The 23803-nt window shown below is 32.3% G+C and overlaps 1 protein-coding gene across 1 annotated transcript in view; it reads right to left on the minus strand.

Moving 5' to 3' along the window:
• Positions 1-1095: 1095 nt before the first annotated feature.
• The window catches only part of LOC139500292 (uncharacterized), a 63214-nt gene continuing 40506 nt past the window's right edge, over positions 1096-23803 (minus strand). The window contains exons 15-25 of the mRNA XM_071289034.1: positions 13040-13177; positions 12131-12282; positions 11041-11179; positions 9504-9719; positions 9078-9144; positions 7811-7974; positions 6085-6212; positions 3892-4039; positions 2774-3025; positions 1918-1960; positions 1096-1255 (exon numbers count right to left, since the gene is read on the minus strand). Of these exons, the coding sequence (XP_071145135.1) occupies positions 1096-1255; positions 1918-1960; positions 2774-3025; positions 3892-4039; positions 6085-6212; positions 7811-7974; positions 9078-9144; positions 9504-9719; positions 11041-11179; positions 12131-12282; positions 13040-13177 (1607 nt within the window). The remainder of the gene's footprint in view (positions 1256-1917; positions 1961-2773; positions 3026-3891; positions 4040-6084; positions 6213-7810; positions 7975-9077; positions 9145-9503; positions 9720-11040; positions 11180-12130; positions 12283-13039; positions 13178-23803) is intronic.

Raw genomic sequence — 23803 nt, forward strand, 5'->3', positions numbered from 1 at the left:
ATGAACATAACCTTATTTTGTCATCAGAACAAATAATTTTAAAAGCATTGGTTTAATGGTTCAGAGTAATTGCTAGAAAAAGGCATCATGTCCAATTTTAACTCGGCCAAAAAATAAATAAAAGTTATGGCAACTCCCTCCTTTATAAAAAATGTTAATAAAACCTGAACAATCAATGTAAACAACTAAAAAATAGGACTGTAAGTTATTAAAAACTTGAAAGCTTTTACTTTAAATTCCCTTCCAAATGAATGTATATGCATCTGAAATAGTCAGCCCCCCTGAACTTTCTTATGTTGAACTCCACCTACACATTAATTCACCGAGTCTAAGCTTTAAGTTTAACTTTTACCATTAAATCTGAACATTACATACCATTTCCAGATTCCAATAGTTGACAGATGGTGTCTGTAAAAATATCCTAAAATCAAAATTAAAATTGTGTATATAGTTTTGATCTATATATGTCATATGTACACACTTTTAATAATATAATTAATCCAATTGACTGAGTTTCTATTTCATTGGACAAAAAATTTCAATTCCTGCAATACTTTTCAATATATTAGTTAATACTCACCTCAATTCCTAGTTTTCGTAAAACAATATTAAATGCTCCTTCGGTTAGACTTCCCCCAATAGCATTCACCATATCAGAAATTGAATCTCCTCCTGAAAAATATTAAAAGTGGTTATTTATAGAATCATATAAAAAAAAAAAAAAATGACAAAAATGTGACAATAGAACGAAAACTCTTAATGGAAAGGACTATTTTGAAAGAGAAATTGATCATGATATGGCTATTTTTTAATAGGTTATTTTTGGTCGTTAACTCTTCACTTGTTTTGGTTCTTATAAATCCTTATAGCTTTCAAATATTTGGCTTTGGACGTTCCTGAATTTTATATAAAGTGTTGTTTTCATTTTCTACTAGTATACTTCAGATATATATATATATAATATTAATGAAGTGCCATTTGCTTTGATGGGAAAGTTTGAATAATGAACTTATGCCCTTGACTTCTATATCAGTCAAAATTAATCATAAAAATGGTGAAGATACTGTATACAGTTATGGTAAATTGACTATTATACTAACCAGGCCATGTAAAATTTTCATTGCATATTGGTATAGGAAGTTCCATATTTTGAATGAACATTGTATCATCAAGAATACAGCTGCCTTCTATACATAACTTCATTCCAAAATCTACTACAAAGACCTTCTTTTCATCATTTTTGTCTATTCTGCCCCTGTAAACAAAGTCATCAAGTTATTCTCAAAACTATACTTAGAAACGAAAGTATATAGTTACAAAGTTTCTGATAATGAATCTGAAAATGCATCATATGGTAAAGCAGACTTATATTAACCCTGAAACCAAATTTCAGAAATCGTTATGATGTAGTTCCAGAGAAAGATGCAACGAAAAAATTCATGGGACGGACAGACAGATGGATGGACGGATGGATTGACGGACGGTCTGACAGATGGATGGACGAACCGACAGAGGTAAAACAGTATACTCCACCTTTAAAGCTACACTATAAAAATGTGGAGGATCAAACATATTTTGTGAGATCTCAACCATGGTGTTTGGTTTCAATTGGTACACTCATTCTTTAGAAAAAGATCATTGAAAGTTGGATCAATCTTATTTGGTTCATTGAAGCTGTATTGGACTTTTTTATCTGGACCACCACATTACTTTCACTGCTTAGCAAACACCATAAGAACAATCCTGCATGGTCTGATTATTTCTTAAAATATTATCAAAATTTAATTTCCCATGCACAGAGATTCAATAAAACTTTGAATTCTGATGGTGGCCATATGGAATTTCCAAATGACACCATAGGAACTTATCATACCTTTACACAAAGGAAGGTTACCACAAATACATCCATGAACTTACAAAATTTGAATATTATCTGTTACTGAATATCTTTCATCTTGACCTGTAATCAGAAAATGTTCATTATTCTACAAATGTTAGACTGGCACAATTGTTGTACCAGTTCATTCAATTTAATATCTGAGATTTTAATCTTTAGCTACTTGTTTGATTTTTCAGAATTACAAAAATTTACATATTTCTTAATTACCATCAACATTCTATTAAATACTACAACATTCAGGCTTTATTCCCTTATGCAGAGATATCTTAATATTAAAAGTGATTGAAAAAACCTTATCATTATTCAATAGTTTAAAAGCAGGATACTGTGTAGCCAAGAACAAATATTAATATATGACAGACTAATGTTGTGTTAACATTTAAAGAATGTTTTTTGATAGATTTGTAACTGGAGAGCATGATTTTCATTACAAAAACATGTAATCCCCTCCCAGATTTAAGACAGGGACCCTTTCTGTAACAAGGCTGCACTTTATCTGACTGAGCTTCAAAAAAAAAAAAAAAAAATCTTAGCTCAACCACTTACAACTGACTAAGTATCTACTACATGTACTTATGGAAGCAATCCTGTCACACTTTCCCCCCCTCAAGAGTCATCAAACCATCATGACTATCATATCACATACCCTGACTATAATTCCTCTCTTACCACAATTATTTAATTTAATTTTGGCACCAAATATTTTTAATCCAAAACTCACGTTCATCTCCTGTGGGACTCTAACGGGGAACCTCTATAAAGCAGCCCTTAAATTGACTGAACTAAAGAAGTACTTCCCTAGCTCAACTTTTATCTTTTTTATTTAACAAACCCAACAATGCTGAATCATCAAAATAAAGAAAACAAACTTACCCCAATTATACTTCACAAGTATAAATGATAATTCCAGGCCTTCAAACCCATATTTTAACAAAAAGTTACAAAAATCTATCTCAATATAGACATTGAAAGCTTTTGTAATGACTTCTCCAAACACCTCTACAGGAAAATCAACACAAGCATCAATACGTTGACAATCTGGAGACAATGAGTAATACACATGCTCTTGAAGTATACTGTTGGTGATTTCTGGCAAAGTCCAAGTTATCCCTTCAAATTCACAAGCTAAAAAATAAGAATAAAAATTAACAAATAATTTAAGTTAGGATTTTTCCAAAAATAAATGTATAGGGGGAAGGAAGGCACCTTTATTTGACCCCACCATGCATACATTTTAATTGGATATTTCCTTTCATTGTTCAAGCAAGCTTTCTTAAATAACCCCCACCCATCAAATTTTAATAAAAGTGCCTTCCGACTCCCCAATACAACTAATTCTTGAAAAGCCCTTATATAGTTTTATCTTTTTATAATCTTAACCCTTTCATCCTTTGATTTTTTTTTTTGCATACTTGATTCGCATAAGGATTTTTCAATAAAATGCTAAAAAAATGCTTTAAAGTATTAATGCAATACGAAAAACAAATAATTCATCAAATAAATTAAAGTCGGATATTCCTATGATATTCCTTTTCATATTGGATACAAATTTTATTAAGTCTACTGCAGACACTTTGTAGTCAAAGCGTTTCAACTGAGGTACTACACAGGCGTCAAAAGGCGTCATTATGGAGTAAAGGGGGTGGCGTCAAAAGGCGTCACTATGGAGGAAAGGGTTAATAAGAAAACAAAATAATCAAAAAATCCTATTTAGGTTACTGGTAAACTGGACCTCATCAAGAAATCTTAGCACTGACAATGTGTTCAAGGTCAGAAGAATCCTTAGAGTCAGACATGTGTCATCTAACAATGTTTTCTGGACAACAAGTTGACAATAAACCATGAAACTCAGCAAAAGTCAAATTACATCTTCTAGTACTATTATATCCTGTTTTCGAATAAACAAGCTTATTTTAAATATTGTATTAAATCTGAATCCAGTCTCATTTTCATATACCAGTATATGCTTTATATTACATTAAAACACTTACTTTTGTCATCATCAAGCAATCTTTGAACTCTTTCTTCTCTTGTGCCAGTATCATCGAGACCTCTAGCATTCAGTTCATTCAGTATTTGTGTATGTGTCATATTACTTGGTCTGAAGCAAGGTTCAGTAGTGGTCAAGTTATCAATTATCTAAGATAAAAATATGGCAAAAAGATATTAAGTTGACACTTAAACACCTTTACATAACAGTGACTTGACTGTTAGTGTTGCTATCCACCAATTGCAGTTCATTCAAAATTTTGACCAAATTGCAATTTGTTTTATTAAACCAAATTGTTCAACTGGTCAGAAATTTGAACCAATTGCTGTAGAAAACCACAGTCAAGTCGTGAAAGTGCAAGGTGATAAAATAAAACATACTTACAATCCTATAAGACTTTAACTCCACTTTATTGATGGTATTATTAACAACAAATGGAAGTGTTTAACGACCTTGACTGGCTATACAGCCCTCGCACGGTCGGCTCGGTGCCCGAAGGCGATTGGTGAGCGTTTAAATATTTTCTGCCGTGGGTCAGGAACTGGTAGTAGAGGACGCCGAATGGAGGCCGCCATCTTGGTTTTGGTGAGTAGATTTTTCTTTGTTTACTATTTTGATGTTATTTCTTCACTAACGGCTGCTTTCAGGGCCAGTTTGGTCAGCTTGGCAGCCCGCTAGCCTCGATGATGGAGTACTGGTAGATGATCTCGGACGTAGTTCGAAAGATGACAGGAAGCGTTATCAGGACCAAAGCCGTGAGGCAGTGAAATGAAGGTCGTATCACCAAACAGCCTAGGTTACAGCCCTCGGAAGTTAATCGGCATAACACTCCCCATGATACAATGGTTTTGGAGTGCATGTTAACGCGGGTACGCCAACTACTACGTCTATCTGTACAGCATGGATTGGTTTCTGTCATCTTAAGTAGTAAGTCGTTGATATCTAACTGTAAACCCTCATCGAAGATAGCGGGTAAAGGAGAGCTGGCCCAGCACGTCCGTTCAGCTGTAATGACTGAGACGTGACAGGATTGGATTGGAATGGGTATTATTAATCAGTCTATCAATCTGTATAGTTATATTATAGCCATTACTATACTAAAGGTGAACTGTTTTATTTTTAATTGCTATAAAAATGTCCAAACTAAGCTTTTATATAGTTTTTCTTTCGAAAAGTATTCTATATTCATAAGAATCACACATTATGTGAATAAAAACATTTCATATTCAGTAAAATATTTGTGAAATTGCAATATGTTTGTAGGAAGGGGAGATAATCTTTTTTGGTTTCCAAAAATCTTTATTTAAAAGAATAGTATTTTAGGTTATCTCCCCAAGGAAACTTATCAATAGCATATTGTTATTTCACACGTATTTTACTGAATATATGATGTATTATTTTAAATGATATATGATTCTTATAAATATAAAATCCTTTTCGAAAGAAAAACTATATAAAAGCTTAGTTTGGACATTTTTATAGCAATTCAAAATAAAACATTTTACCTTTAGTATGGTAATGGCTATAATATAACTATACAGATTGATAGACAAATTTAGTAATAACATCATTAAAGTGGAGTTAAAGTCTTATAGGATTGTAAGTATATTTTATTTTATCACCTTGCACTTTCACATTTTGACTGAACAATTTGTTCAATATTCTGACCAGTTGAACAATTTGATTTTATAAAACAAATTGCAATTTGGTCAAAATTTTGAATGAGTTGCAATTGGTGGATAGCAACACTAACAGTCAAGTCACTGTAATAACGACTACACTTAAGGTCGCAGTGTCTCAATTTTTCAATCATGTCAATTTATAAAGTAACTTATGAAATGGCTTTCAAGTAGTATATGCATTATTCTTATTTTCAAATTGTCTTATGTCCTTATTCATGTCAGTTTACTATGTTTTATGACTAGAAAGAAGTAAGTTCCTGCAGGGTTCAAATTTGCTCTGAGATTTCAGAACTGGCGGAAATACTCAAATTTTACATAGAAAAAGCTGGGATAAAATCTATGAATACAGATTTTTTTTTTTTTCCTACAATGTTTTTGTCCTTATTTTTGGTTGAGGTGGGTGTGAAAGTGACCATCAGAGGCAGATTTAGGTGACTGCTGAAACAAATTCACCATTAAGGCTGGTTTGATGGTGTAACTTCCAAACCCAATCAAATATGTAAAACTTTTACCTGATCTATATCCAATTTTTCAACCAATCTGTCTTTTGTTGCTTTCAAATTTTCTTTTAGAATAGTTTTTGATTTCTCACTAAACTCCTGTATCATTTCTGTAGTATCGAATGAATCTTTGTAATCCACTGAAGATAATCATACATTATATTTTACTAATAAATCTAAAATTCTGATCCAACAATTATTGAAGTAAAAGTAAAATAATGTTTCAATGCTGCCTAATAGTGAAATTGGGTAGGCTGTTATTTGACTAATGCTAAGGAAAATAGTTTCAGGTTATCTTAATGAACCGCCTGTCAGTTTAGTTTTAATTTAGTAATTAGCTGAGAAATTAATCTTGCAAGGGAGTCACACCTGTCATCAACTTGTACAGTTGACTACCATCAATTCATCTCTACATTCTTTTATTTTTATCATATATGACTATTTCAGAAACTTTTTATCTTTTGACAGGTAAGGTGATGCAATAATAATACCAGCATAAAATAATTCGTCAAAACTTGATGCATAGCCTTTTTGAATAAACAGCTGCGCCATGAGCACATGATACTCCCGACGTCTTGTGTGGAAGTTTTATGCAATAATCATCAATAGTTTCTGAGAAAGTTTTAAGCAATAACCATTTATTGTTTTTGAGACATGGTGGGACATATGAACCCCCCACCCTGTTTTTAAAAAAAAAACCTAAATATCACTAAAATAAAATTTTGAATCAAACCAAAAAGTATACAGATCTTTAGATTGATTTAACAAAGAAGTGTGTACAGTTTCAAGCAATAATCATAAATTGTTTTAGAGATACAGCGCGACATTTAAAAAAACAAAACATCCCCTTTTTTACAAAATACTCAATAACTCAAAAATAAAATTTTGAGTCATCACCAAAAAGTATACTGATCTTTAGATTAATATAACAAAGAAGTGTGTAAAGTTTTAAGCAATAATCATAAATCATTTTTGAGATACGGCACGACATGTAAAAACCCCCTCCCCCTTTTTTACAAAATACTCAAAAACTCAAAAATGAAATTTTGAATCAACACCAAAAAGTATAAAGATCTTTAGATTAATATAACAAAAAAGTGTGTAAAGTTTTAAGCAATAATCATAAATTGTTTTTGGGATACAGCACGACATGTAAAAAAACCCTCCCCCTTTTTTTACAAAATGCTCAAAAACTCAAAAATGAAATTTTGAATCATCACCAAAAAGTATACAGATATTAAGATTAATATAACTAAGAAGTGTGTAAAGTTTTAAGCAATAATCAAGAATCGTTTTTGAGATACAGTGCGACATGTGAAAAAAAACACCCCTGTTTTAGTTACAAAGTGCCGTAACACAAAAAGTTTAAATCTTATTTTCACCAAAAAGTATACAGATCATTTGACCATTATAAGAAACAACTATATTAAGTTTAATGAAATTTGGATAAGTCGTTCTCAAGTTACGGTGCGACATGTTTACGCCAGGCAGACAGATGGTACGACAGACAGACAGACGGACACCGGACATTTGTATACCATAATACGTCCCGTCAAAATTTTGACGGGCGTATAAATAGTATTAAAAAAGAATGAAGCAGAAGGAAATAAATCTTACCCTGTATCTATAATTGCCTACATCCATTTCAATTCAACTTCGGTGGATAGTTGTCTTATTGGCAATCATACCCCATCTCCTTATTTCTATATTAAAATACTTTATAAGTTTTATAAATTACCTTCAGGCCAAATATATTCTCCTCCAGCATCAAGCGATGGGAAAGATATTTTTGCATCTTTGAGAAAGTCAATATTCACTAGGCAATTACTTGCATCATCAATACTACAAAATCCTAACCCAGCAGTCAAAATAAAGGATGTATCTATCAACCTTATCGCCACACTAAAATTATAAATTCAATAAACATTAAACTTTCCTAATAATTTGACCAATTTTATTATTTTTCTAAATCTTAGATGATTTATTCTTCCTTACCTGTTCATTATTTTTCTTATCTGACGCGAGGTTCATTTGATTGCAGTTCCTCATCGATTGGTTGATATTTGATCATGACTTTAAATTTTCTTGCTTTAAGATGGTACCCAACACCTAGACTTTAATTGATTTGGCTCATTTAATTTTCATAAAATGTGGACAAAATATTTCATTTGACCCTTCAAAAAATTAAAATTTCCAAAAACTTGAACCAATCACTTTCTCAGAAAAAAATGATTGGTTATATAGCAGTTTGACATTTTGATTATTGAGAAGCTTGATATTTCCGTAAGAAGACAACATGATTAAAACATTTAGCTGATTTTACAAAGTTATCTCCCTGTAGTGTTAGGTACCATCTTAATCTGCATTTCATATTATGATGTCATGAAAAAAGCAACCATGTCTGATGCTGTCACATAGAAAGAACACATATATTTGCAGATCATTTTAAAAGAAGGATCAAGTTTGTCTGCACATCTTTAAAAGTAATATTAGAGAAACAAATTCCACCACCAAATCTTGTGCAATATGATATCTATCAATTAAATTTTAAATATTTTAAACAGTTGACTAGCCTCAACTTTTAAATTGGAAAAGTTGACTGTCTCGTGTGGATAAATATTGTACAACACTCAAACCAGTGGTAGAATCTATATCTACATCCTTATTACAACAGAAAATAAAATAGTCGAATTAAAAAATAAATCAAGTTCAACAAATCATTCTTATATTAAAAGAAGATAAAACTCTAATTGGGCCCTTGTATCTGAAAGATCAATAAATTAACTCTCAATCTGCTACTTTCAGTAGTCCAGCAAGTCTTTTAATTTCCTTATATGAACATAATGTTATGACCAATGAAAATACTGGCCAGCTTCATTCTCCAGAAAGAAAATGCTTTTAAAGAAAACGATTTAATCAGGTTGTTTACAATAAGAAAACCAAATACTATTTCACATAAGCAATGACTTGCATGAAAAAGTTTTGTATTTTACATTTTTAAATACCTTAGAATAATTTTGAATCCACCAGCAACAGGAATTTCAATACCAGTATCTATCTCCTGCTTAATACCTGAAATATATAGAATATTGTGGTTAAACAGCTGGAAATAGGAAAAGGGCATTCTATTAAATAATTTCTACTCTTTTAAACTCAGGATGATGTGACATAAATATGACTATTTGTTTTCTCTCAATGCTTTTTTTTGGTGAATGGTATATGCACAGATGGACAGACACATATGTCAATATAATAATACTTGGTTGCCGCGCTGCAACCCAACATGCAGGGGATGATTACACGTTTATTGGTTGAAGTTTAAGTTTAATAAACCTTGAAAGCTGAAACAAACAATTTAAAAGGTATACTTCTCTCTTTTGACTTACAGTGCTATTTCAAAACTGTATCATAATAAATTTAAAAGCTATTACCATCACTCATTGATCCCTCTCCAAATGCAATAGTTTTTTGGAACTCATCTACTCCAAAATGAAAGTCTATCTTTTCCGGATCAAGTCTGGCAGACACTTTGACAGATCGGAGGTACATAAACAGTTTGACATTAAGGCAGCATTCTATACCCAAACACATTGAATCAATAGTGCAATACACATCTGGTGGGAGTAATGCTGATAGTAGTGGACATTCTGAAATAAATAGTACTCGTAATTTAGCATTGCTACAAAATATAAGATGGAAAGTGAAAATTTATAAATGAGATAAATATTAGGAGTCAGTATGAAACAAAAATGTGTCCAAAGTACACGGATGCCCCACTCCCACTATCCTTTTCCATGTTCCATGGACTGTGAAATTGGGTAATAATCTAATTTGGCATTAAAATTAAAAAGATTATACTATAGGGAACATATGTACTAAGTTTCAATTTGATTGGACTTCAATTTCATCAAAAACTACCTTGACCAAAAACTTTAACCTGAAACTCCTACTTTCATTTTCTATGTTTAGTGGACCATGAAATTGGGGTCAAAAGTCTAATTTGGCTTTAAAATTAGAAAGATCATATCATAAGCAACAAGTGAACTAAGTTTCAAGTTGATTGGACTTCAGCTTCATCAAAAACTACCTTGACCAAAAACTTAAACCTGAACAGATGCACAGACAAACGGACGAAAGAAAGAACAGAGCCACAGACCAGAAAACATAATGCCCCTCTACTATCGTAGGTGAGGCATAAAAATATACTATACAAATATAACAAGAATGTTACAACAAAGTACACGGATGCCCCACTCCCACTATCCTTTTCCATGTTCCATGGACTGTAAAAATTGGGTAATAATCTAATTTGGCATTAAAATTAGAAAGATTATACCATAGGGTACATATGTACTAAGTTTCAAGTTGATTGGACTTCAATTTCATCAAAAACTACCTTGACCAAAAACTTTAACCTGAACGGACGGACGGAAGGACGCACGGACGAACGACAGACAGACGAACGGAGCCACAGACCAGAAAACATGATGCCCTCTACTATCGTAGGTGGGGCATAAAATGTAAAATATGTATTTGGCTTTTGATAAATTATACAAAACTTCTGAGGATTATAGTATTTCTTATTTATTAAGATACTTATTATTTACTTCTGGTGTTGCTACACACTTTTTAAACATATATATTTAGATTTTACCACTGCGTATTATAGTAATATTTCCCTTCTAGAGACAGTTAAATATTTACCTAATCAAATGGCAAAATCGAATTGAAATTTTTCCTTTTGGCTAGGTGAGTTAATTATCAATCTGTCAGGAAAAGTTAAGATTAGGTAAGATAATTGAGAAAATATATAATTCTCAAAACTGTCAAATACAGGAACCAAATGTCATGGTTATTGCCACCAAAAACCAAATGTGTTTTCGTACTATGACCCTGACGAAGCAGAAGATGACAACAACATCATAGCATAATACGAATAGGGTAAGGTGAAATATACCAAATACATACTGTTGCTGTTTGTAAGGAGTCTTTTTATCATCTGATCTCTTCTACCACCTGTACTCTGTCCTCGTTCTAACAATTCCTGGTCTAATTCATCATCAGTGGCTTGCCAAGGGTTGAAACATGGCTTGTAGTTTATCAATCCCTAAAGGAACAATGCAAAACTATGTTAGAAAGTAAATTCTAGTAACATGTAACAAAGTTATGATGTCCTGATTAACAGTTTGAATGAAGTAAAGTTTACCATTATATCAATTTCTCCCTCATAATTTTAATTGAATTTAAAACATTTCTAATTCATCTTCATGGCTAAATAAGAGGCAAGTTAAAATGTAAGTTTGGTTTGCTCGCATTACCTTTTTATTTTATTTTAAATGCCATGTAAAATTTAATCTAGATAACAAAACATCGCAAACAAACATGTCTAAACAAACACATTAAGCAATTCTACACTAAATCATTACAATATGATATAAGTAACATACTATTCAGAACATTTTGTAACTGGAGCACCTCGATACATACTATACAAATATCAGACTTATATATGACTATAGAACCCCAACGCCTCAGAAACCAATGTGCAGTACTAAAGATTTATAATTAGAAACTAATCAAACTAGTTCTTAAAACTAGTTCCAAGGCTACTACAACAGATATAAATAGAAATGGGAAAATCCAAAAATAACAAAATAACAAAATAGAAATAAATCTAATTTAGACCAATAGAAATTTATTGTCTGAATGTCACTCAGCCATTTTTTTATTTTTTATAGATATTTAATTTAGTGCTTTTTCAAAGTCTGTTGCCAGCTCATAAGTAAGTTGTAAAGCTTGAAAATTTAAATTTGAGGTTTGCTGGGACCCATTAAATCCACAAAAATTTGAATCCCATCTTAGCTGTATTTTTGGTCCTCAATGCTCTTCAGCTTCGTATTTTATTTCGCCTTTTAAACATTTTTTGATTCAAGTGTCACTGATCAGTCTTTTTTAGACAAAACGCACGTCTGGCATAAGTATAAATTTTATTCCGGGTATCTATGATGAGTTTATTATGAATAATCATGAATCCATAGAATTCAATATAATATGTTACCTTCAATGTCGTAATTACTACTGCCATCTTCTCTTTTGATTCATCCATTTTAAGCTTGTCAAAAAAATTAATAATTGATCCAAGCTTTATTTTCTTGAGTGAGAATTTTTTCCTAAAACTGTCAGCTTTCTTCAGTAAAACACTAAATGCATCTACAAAAAAGAAATATAAATATTGAAAAAAAATTATTAAACTGTATGTTGCTTAACAATATCACACAAGAATGTGTCCAAAGTACACTCAATCATTTTCCATGTTCCATGAACCATGAAATAGGGTAAAAATCTAATTCGTCATTAAAATTAGAAAGGTTATACTATAGGGAACATGTGTACTATGTTTCAAGTTGATTTGACTTCAATTTCATCAAAAACTACCTTGACCAAAAACTTTAACCTGAAACAACCACTTTCATTTTCTATGTTAAATGGACCGTAAAATTGGGGTCAAAAGTCTAATTTCGCTTAAAAATTAAAAAAGATCATATCATAAGCAACAAGTGTACTAAGTTTCAGGTTGATTGGACTTCAGCTTCATCAAAAACTACCTTGACCAAAAACTTTAACCTGGAGCGGGACGAACAAACGAATGGAGCCACAGACCAGAAAACATATTGCCCCTCTACTATCATAGGTGGGGCATAAAAATTATAGAGCTAGACACATTGAAATATTATAAATAATGTATTTCATGCAATTTGCTGGCTAAGTATGTAAAAGAAGCATATGTAGTTACATATTCAGTATCTGGCATTTTCTGTAATTAAATTCAAATGTTGAATTTTTAAATGGCAATATTTTAACATGACTTGTTGTAATTTAAAACTATGCAGAACTTTAAAAGTCAATAAACAATAATTTGGTGAATACAAATATAACTTTGTATATTATATTTGTTTTAATTTTTTACCTTTAATGTTGAAACTTGCAGACCCTGAAGTATTGCTAACAGTCATGCCAGCTGATGCAATAAAGGCTTTAGACCAGTCATCTCTATTTGATCGTGGAATTTGGCTCTTAAGTTTTCCATAAAAACTTTTAGCATCCTCTGAAATTGAAAATATCACGTGTTTACCTTTCCAAAATTTCATTAATTCAACTCATACATGCAATGACTACAATGAACAAAATTTACATGAATAAAGACTTAAAATGCCTGTTACCCTGACAGCAAACTGATACTCATGAAATCAAAACAATAACCAAAGGAACTTTCCTGAAACATTTGGTTTCAGTAGTAAACAAGACTGATGGACAGATGCACAGATGGAAGGATAAACATCTGGTATTAAACTATTAAAGCACAAAATGAGACAATCCTCTGTTTAAGAGGAATGACTCATTAATTTCTGGTCACTTATCCCTTATACCATCACTGGCAGACCTATTTGGAAAATCACCGTGATTTTTGTAAAAAAATCGGTGTTTTTTGGACAATCTGCGCGGAACGGATAATAAATAGAGGTTCATCGTAAATTTTCCGTTTTACAGAATATTTTGCGGTTCTCCGGAGATTTTCCGTGTCTCAGGGAATTATCCGTTTGTCCGATAAAACGGGTGTGTATTGAGTCATTGATAGAACCAGTGATGCGTGAGCGACGGTTATTAAAAGGTCGGTTGTATAATCCGTTATGCGTGAGCGACGTTCAATCATTAATTGATCGTTGTATAATCCGTTAAGTGTGAGGGACGGTTGTATTGACGTACAGATTGTGATATATGTAGAAGTTTACAGAACTACTAGTATCATTAATCGATTGAGATATAAGGAATTTTCAAAAATTTATCACATAATGTTTCTGTAAATTTAGAGAGAAACAGATTATATATTTCTCGGGGTGAAAGGTTTACTTTTATGATGGAAAAATACATGTGTATTTCTGAGGCCGCAGATCATTTAAACTTCATTGGCAAATAGGAATTTTTAAAACGGTCTTCATCACCTGTTGATCCATTAATCTTTCAGAATGAAATGCACATTTATACCTCTTGGGGTTGAAGGCATATATTAGCAAAAATAACAATATGCTACGATGAGATAATAACAAGTTGCGAATTTTAGTCCGAATGTGTATATATATGAGCATATGGACATACATTCATCTTTATAATTAAAGTTCATTTGTCATTTGTTTTATTAAATTACTTTTCAATTGTAGTATAAATACAATTTTATCATTGTGTATTAAAGACGACTTGAGAATAATGCTTTCATCGTAAATACTTCAGAAATTATAATTGATTCAAGAACCGTTTATTGGAACAAAAATAAAATGAACGGCCTGGAGGAAGTTCTAACCTTAGTTGATATCAGGGGTTAATTGGTATAGCAGTATGTTACGTAATACAACGATCGTCGATGCATAATATGCATATGTATGTATATATATAGTATGCATGCAACTGGATTTCGACAACTCGTGGGTTGTCTTTTAGACAAAGAAGTTCCATTTTAAAGATATGAAAGGACGTCAATGCACGTCTTGTAAACTAATCTGTTACTTTTTGAAATATAAATAAGTTATATTTAAAAGATTGGATGGTTATTTCACACGTATCAAAGTTCTTCTGTCATCATTACTGTTTTTCAATTATTTTTTGAGAGTTCGATCTTAAAACTAAGTTCGTCCTGACATTTATGGAATATTTGCCACTGGAAGTTAAACAACCAACAATCAATCATCTTATTACAAAATTTAAAATATGCCTGAGCGATAATATTCTTTTAAATTTTAATGTGAAAGACAGTTTCTCCATTTATAAGAAGGCACTTCCAGGTCTAATGTTAAGTGTATCTACATCCCGGGATTGAGATTTATTTACTATACTAGCAAACAAAAAAAAGAAAAGAAAAGAAATGATGATACGTTTTTTTTTAATAATTAAATAATTAACGTTAAAAATATATGTAATTAACTTGATCTAAAACTTGACCTCGCTCATAATAGAGAATGTTAAAAATCAATTGTGTCGGCTGCACGGGATTGTCCAACGGCGGGAAATACCCTGTAACTATAAACACAGGTGATGTTACTGACCGATTGTGGAATGTCATTAACTCAGGGTTAAAGTGATGTGTAATGATTGTGCGCTTGAAAGTTGAGGCTCTAGTAGGTTCATTTCAATTGATAATCGATAATCTAAAATCATTTTTTTTTTCAAATCAACGATGACGTTTTGGATATTATGGAAGGGATTTTTTTTTATTAGGACAACGGAGGTACCTTTAAAGTCTATAGGAAAATATACGAATAAAATAATATAAAACAATTTCGAAGGTCACAACTTGTATCTTATAAATCAATGATAAAGCGACTTCATCAGTATTAACAGTTATAAGATTGCAATCAGATGACTTTTAATTTTGTTTGTGTTTCAGGAGTGGGAGTGTATAAGATTACCTTATATTACAATGTTTGTTTATATTGCTTGACCCTTATGGGTGTAATTTTGCAATAAAGATTAAAAATATATACTTTGGATGTTCCATTCTCAGCATTGTTTCTGGTCTGTCTGTTCGTTTGTTCGTTCGTCCGTCTGTCCCGCTTCAGGTTGAAGTTTTTGGTCGAGGTATAGTGTTTGATGAAGTTGATATCCAATCAATTTTAAATTTAGTACACATGTTCACAATGATATGATCTTTCTAAATTTAATGCCAAATTAGAATTACCTCATTTCCTCAGTCCACTCAGGGACTTTCTATACTAAGTAAGTGGTCTGTTAAACATAGAAAATGATAGTGCGGATTGGGCATCCGTGTATACTAGTGACACATTCTTTTTTTTTAATTTATTAAACTTGTTCTCAGTGGCAGATCCAGATTTTTTTTTATATATAAGGAGAGGGGAGACTAACTGATAATGTCATGAGAGGACCAGCTCCAGTCATTCTCAAGTGATTCCCTATATAATCAATATTTATTTTTCAACAAAAGGGGGCGGACACCGTGTCATTCCCCCCTTTATAGCCGACTGAGAAACTCAAAGGGCTGTTTAGGCAGTCAATGTCGTCAAAAACTTCTATGTGTTGTATAGCCAGTCATTGAGTCAGTGTCGTTAAAAACTTCCATGTATATCAATCAATCAAATCAAGACTATTAAAAACTCCCATCAACGCCATTCCCCACTAAATCCGGCTCTGGTTCTATTAATTTCAATACTTCTTCAACATACTAGTATCGGGAGCATGTGAGTATGGTAGCACTCCGTGTAGTTTAGCATGTATGACACTAACAGTTGGCCTAACGTATTAGAAGGCCAGGGTTGGAAGGTTATTCAACATTCTGTGGCTCAATTGTAACTATATTTTCTGTGAAGTGCTACCTAAGCCGTGTCCTGGTGAACCCTACCCATTTTTTTCAAAGGATTTTCCAATAGCACATCGAAACACTTCCAGCATTCTATATTTTTTTCACCAAAAAAATTGTACCTCAGCATAATACAGGTCATGAGGTACATTTGTTTCAGGAGGGGGTTTCAATTACTGTTTAATTTCCTGTTACTACGAATTTTCGGTATATTTTTTTCATCAGATTTGCCCTGTTGTCTTTTCTTTTAACTCCGTGTAAACCCTCACACGCGATGTTTACAGAATTATGTGTTTGAAAAATTAAATTTGTTGTATTACCTCTTTTATCAAAATAATATTTAGTTAGCTTTATTAGCGCCTTTTCAAAGTCCAAGCATTGAGCATTGCAAACACATATAGAAATTTACAAATGAATTAGAAAATGTCTTCCCAAATCGACAGAACGAACAGAGAGATATTTGCCACTGGTCTTTACCCAGTTAACGATTCACTCTTAAATGCATTTCTTAAAAAACGATGGGAAACAGAAAAAAACCCAGACTATATCTTTTGGATAAACAGCCAAGGACATTTCCAGACATGAATATAACTGCATGGACCATCGCTTACAAGTTTTGTGACAGAACAGGCTTACAACTTTACTATAGTACATGTACAGTGCTTAGAACTCTCATAATTTTACTCCAGTTTACATAGTGCATTATTTTATGTTTTATGATAACAGAACTGTGTTTTATCAAGGTTTATCATGACTCGTATGGTTTTATGATAACTGATTTCTGAGGAATATGTTTAATAATGTAAACTTTATTTAAAGATACGTTTTTTCCAATTGGCGCTAAAGAAAAGCACCATATGAATATTCATGAACCTACAACGATTGCTCAAAATCGTTATTTAAAAATCCTGTTTGTGAGATGCAGATTCATTTCAATACCGAAATTTCGTCTATATATTAAGTTTCACAAGTGTATAACACGGAGAAGCTATCAGAAGGTACATTACTCCCATTTTGTTTGGGTGTGAACCATCGATGTTTACAGCAATATCAAAGAATAAGATGATGATGGTAGAAAGAACTATGGGCGTCATGTGGCAAATATTACATGCATATCGGACCATGAGTTGTCAATCTGTATGAAAAGATTTCCAATACAACCATATTAATGAGAAGGAATGTTTACATGCTCTCGTACTAGTATTACAGGGTTCTTGCGTCGTTCACCTTAGACACACATCTTTTTAACGATGTTTAAAAAAAAGACAGAACCAATTTAATGTCATATATCCTTTTTTTTTAATATAACTATAACAAGAATACCCCTATTTAGCGGACAAGCAGTTTATTCTTTTTTCTGTTATTGAATATTGAATACCAAGAAGGAAAATAAATCCCGAAATTAATTTGAAACTTTGATACTCAATAGTTTTCCAGCAAAATATTCACATCCCTTGGGGATAATTAGTGTTTGTCCAGTGGCATGCATGTCGGAACAGGAAATTTTGCATAATGTACTTTCAGAACCATGTTCACATCATTATACATTATAGCCAACAATTGTGATGACAACTCCTTCCTTTGTTCTTGAACAATCTTGTTGAAATAGAAATCTGTGATTTTACTATGTCCATAACTTCGATGAACCCAAAGCAAGTTAAATGTCGACCTGTATTTAATTCAAATAAGTTCTCTTCTTCTTCTTCGTCCATCGACATCCCATGATAACATACTGTTGTCATACGAGGACTAGTTTATTTACAAAACTTTTAACCCAAATAAACAAAATGTATGTTTCTTTCTTAATATGTTCAATGTAAAAATGTATATAATTTTGAATTGCAACTATCTATAGTTCCGTAACTTTCTATCAAGGCGTATAAAAGAATGGTCGATAAGTGCGTATATTTTTGTTAAATCAATATTTCTTGTACGTTTCAAACTGTCCTTCACTTTTGAGAACGAGTACTTACATTTCCCCAAATTTACCCGTGGAAAAAATGTGAAAACAGATTTTTATTTTATCAAATCTTTTTTTTTTGGAATTATTTAGATTTTTATAAATAATATTCTTTACAACAGAAAAGTAATTTATAAACAAGCTTATGCGTTTAGTAATGACTAGTATATCGGACACGCAAGACAGAGATTTATACTATACACCTGATAGTTCAAAATGGAAAGTTTCAAGTTATCGGTCGTATACACTGATCAATACCCTTAGAAGTGAAGCGATGCATGAACTTGCAAGTCCGACAGGAAATCGCTTGAATACCTGAACGGGTCACCTCACAATACATTTGGGAGTAATACCTTTAGCCATGCTGGTGATCAGACAAGGGAAGGTACAAATTTATTTAAATAAGTTTATTACATAAAAGAATTATGAACAAATTAGATTTTCGAAAACAATTTTCACGGAACACTTACTTACGCTCATTTATGACTTTGAACTATGACTTTTTCACCAATTCCCATATAAACAGTTAAAAACGACAGACCTTGGTTACCACGGTATAGCTGACTTATTTTAACCCTTAAACCAAATTTCAGAAATCCTTGTATTGTAGTTCCTGAGAAAAATGTGACGAAAAATTTTCAACTTGGCTATCATGTGTAAAATCAAACAAGTGTTCGGTAAACAGGAAGTTGTTGAGTGATGAATCTGAAAACGCATCAAGTTCCAAGTATAGCTGACTTATATCAAGCCTGAAACCAAATTTCAGAAATCCTGGTAGTGTAGTTCCTGACAAAAAATGTGACGAAAAATATTCATGGGACGGACGGACTGACTGACAGACTGACCGACGGATGGACTGACGGAAGGACAGACAGAGGTAAAACAGTATACCCCCCCTTTTTTTCAAAGCGGGGGTAGAATTAAATATCTTGCAATGCAAAGCTAGTTGTTTGCGATGTGCGATGATGCGTAGCTGCATGGTAGATTACCACGTGAATTAGATCATTTTGATTATCTTTGAATTCACCACAGTCGCGTGAATTTTAGTGATATATGTATGAAATTAATATATATAACAGTATTTTTTTATTTTTTTTTTCATACATATATCACTAAAATTCAAGCGACTGTGAATTCACTAACACGTGGCTGTTGACACATTACACACAATATACTTAAAATACCTGGGGCAATTTACACTTCTGGTTTATTGTCCCTTTAACCAGCCAGTGTATCTGTGTATGATGTATTTATCTACCGTGCAAGGGTTGTGTAGCCAGTCAAGGTCGTTAAATGTATCTCTAGCTCCATTGACAGACTCCCATAATATATTCGAAAGCGGATCCCGGATTTTGAAAAAAAAAGAATGTGGAAGGACGTAAAGACAACATTACAAATTGGACTAGTGAACATGCAACATTCAATCTATTTCTTGTGTGACAGTTTACTGACTGTCAAACCCGTGTTCAATTTATTATTTTGATATGGTTCCATCATTCGAAAATAAGTTATTACAATCTCAGTAGGCTAAAAAAAACTACTGGATTTTACCCACAGAGTGCAACAAACACAGGTCACGGAAATGGTCTCTACTACTTCAAACTTTGGCAATCTAAAATGAAATCTAATCAGTCAATTTCACAGTATCACAATTTCATGTAACAGAAGAAGATGGTGCCTTGAAGATAGCTGAGTAAAATAATTTAAATATTTTTTTAAACAAGATATATGTAGGGAGCTCTATTTTTAACCAACCCGCGCATGAACAGATTCATTTTTTCTTGTATTTACTTCCTGAATGACACGACTCTAGAAATGTTTGCCACTGGACATCAATTTAAAAATTCAATAGAATCAGACAGTCATGCTCGAGCAAATAACATTGAGAACGGAACTTTATAGCAAGATATATACTATAGTGTATACAGATTGTATTTGAACACATACGAGGGTCTTGAATATTGTCTTATAGTTGTAAGTAATTTTTCTGTAGTCTTCATATTTTCCCCCATTATTCTATATTCTTTGTTTTCTTGGTTTCTATTTTATTTACTTTTTTGGCCCTTTGTTGTGCACTTTTTGTCCATATATATTCTCTCTTCTTCTATATAAATCCTATGCAAACCCTTATAAACATACACAATCAAAATGTTCAACTCAAAACCCCAGTTGACTTGTCATCCATGGAGTTTTTCTCAACCGTTGAGAACATAACAAATGCTAAATGAGTCCGTTTAAAAAAAAGATGTGGTGTGATTGCCAATGAGAAAACTCTCGTTACGAGACCATATGCCACAGAAATTAACAACTATACATGTAGATCACCGTACGGCCTTCAACAATGAGCACAGCCCATACTGCATAGTCGGCTATAAAAGGAGAAAAAGTCATTACATGTACTGATATTACATTTATATATGATTAATGTATCACGTATACGTCTGATGCTTAATTGTTGACTGCTGGAAGGCAAAATATTTAGCTCTTTACTGACTAGTATTTAACAACTGAAACTAGATAAGTTATGAAAATCAAGGAATCTATACATGCTATAACAGCAAATTTGAACGGAACCAAAACGCAAATTAGTAAAATAATAAGTATACAACTTGCATTCCAGCATTTTAATATTGGTAATAATAATGATGTAATGCGTATTAAAATAAGTTATCCTACACAGTGGAACAAATGGGAAGCCAAAGTACGTTAATGTCTGGATTAATCTTCTGCAAAAACAATGTCATTTTGTTTATTTTATCTGGTTAAATCTTCTGACATCAGACTCGGACTTCTTTAGAACTGAATTTTAAATGTGCGTATTGTTATACGTTTACTTTTCTACATTGGCTAGAGGTATAGGGGGAGGGTTGAGATCTCATAAACATGTTTAACCCCGCCGCATTTTTCCGCCTGTCCCAAGTCAGGAGCCTCTGGCCTTTGTTAGTCTTGTATTATTTTAATTTTAGTCTCTTGTGTACAATTTGGAAATTAGTATGGCGTTCATTATCACTGAACTAGTATATATTTGTTTAGGGGCCAGCTGAAGGACGCCTTCGGGTGCGGGAGTTTCTCGCTACATTGAAGACCTGTTGGTGACCTTCTGCTGCTGTTTTTCTATGGTCGGGTTGCTATCTCTTTGACACATTCCCCATTTCCATTTTCAATTTTATTTCAATAAACTGACTTAAATAGAATTTAAGCAAGTTAAACTGTAAGCTTGCCGCTGTTGATACCCCCGCCGAAATATTTCGGTTCACAGGAAGTTGTTGAGAAATGAATCTGAAAACGCACCACACGGTACAACTTACTTGCATAAACCCTGTAACCAAATTGATAGATACGAAAAAGATAGATACGAAAAAAAATTACTTAAATAAATGTTTAATTTACATGTAATGTATGACGTACTTAAAATCATCTTTGTGTAAAGAAACGTTTGAATTGGCTGATCTTTTTGTAAAGCATGCTATTTTGACGGTTACGGATTCAGACTCATTAAAGATGCATTTCTTTCTAACACAAACGATGCAAACGGCTAAGCTCGCACATGTTTTGATCATTTCTTTCAAACACATACGTTTGCAAAGTTTACATAAACTTTGACAAACTATGCAAACGCTAAAAATGCGTCTGCAGTTTGTCGTTTGTTAGTACAAACGCTGCCTTTGTTTCTTACTTCAACCTGATTAAACGAAGTATTTGTTTCTACGTTTGTAAATAAGTCTGATTACCAACAACATGTGCATGCATTATTGAATAAGAAAAATCTTATTAGAATCACAAGAAGTTCTGATAGGTCGTAAAATAAACTTCCCATCACTTTATTCTTTTCACATGTCAATTTAAAAAAAATAAATTCGCAACGATGTCATAATTGAAAGCACGAGGAAGGCTGACCAAAATGTTCAACTTGCGGCTAGTGATTGACAAGGTATGATTATATCTTGGGGCTCTTGTGGGGAGCGTGGTGTCGGACGGAAAAAAAGATTTCCAGTATTCATATATATATAAATGTCGATCTGATGTGGAAAATTGTGAGTTTTTTTTTAATAGCACAAAGAAAAAGACGTTAGAAGAGTAACAATGTGTAACTATAAACGAATTACTCGTTTATAATCTACGAGACTGATCAGATCGAAGTTTGATAAAAAAAAAAAAAAAAAAAAAAAAAAAAAAAAGCATTCAATATCAAACCTTCTTGGTTGGAGAAAACATGTTCAATGTATACCTGCAAATATGTCTTAATAAATTATATTGTGTATTTAAATTATCTCCATTGAATACAATACAATTTATTAAATGTATCTATGATATCCTCCATAAATAAATATCTGTACAGGTAAAGTTGAATTCGGATCAACAGATTGATTTACGACCTTCCGCTTGTCCATGTTGTATTGCAAAAATATCACAGCAGGTGTTACTCACACTAGACAAGTGTCAAATCAGTATGACATTATGTCGGATTACGGCATCTCCAGTAATTAAGACTCTGTTTTTACTGTTTTTACAGGAACTGATTTATCTTAACATGACAATAAAGAAGAATTTTGTAAGGTGAACATATTTGTAGTATTGCAAAGTTACCACGTGCACTTTTCCTGTTCATTGGTCACATTTAAATAGATTATTCTTTATTGAACTAAATTCGTTATTTAAATTGCAAGTAACTTTAATATCAAAACCACCGCTTTTTATTTCTCGACTGAAAAGGGTAATAAGACGGTTATTTTTATCTGACTGTAAACATTGTATATAATCACAACGATCTATTAATAACCGTTGCTCACAGATAACGGATTATACAACGATCTATTAATAACCGTCGCTCACGCATCACTGGTTCTATCACTGGTTCTATCACTGACTCAATACACACCAGTTTAATCGGACAAACGGATAATTCCCTGAGACACGCGGATAATTCCCTGAGACACGGACAATCTCCTGAGAACCGCAAAATATTCTGTAAAACAGAAAATTTACGATGAACCTCTACTTATTATCCGTTCCGCGCAGATTTGCCAAAAATCGCGGTCATTTGCCAAATAGGTCTACCAGTGCATAGACAAATGTATACCACAACAAAACTGTTGCTTAGTTTTTTCGTAGAATAGAAAGCAAATGAGAACATATCATCAAATTTCATCTGTTTCTTGATAATAATTCTCAATAATGTCCCAAAAAAAGTTATCATTTTTTTAAAATATTTTCTTTTGTTTTCCTGAAAGAATGATTAATATAAAATAGTTAAATTTTAAACTCTATATATATATATTCCTGAAAATAGTTTAGGTGACTATGATATATTTAACCCTTTTTCAGGAATATTTCAAAATGATCTGATCTATTCTAAAATCAAAGTATCAACCTTAAATACTTTTGACTGTTTGATGCTGTTCAGCACT

Source organism: Mytilus edulis, chromosome 13, assembly GCF_963676685.1.
Source record: "Mytilus edulis chromosome 13, xbMytEdul2.2, whole genome shotgun sequence".
Lineage (NCBI taxonomy): Eukaryota > Metazoa > Mollusca > Bivalvia > Mytilida > Mytilidae > Mytilus > Mytilus edulis.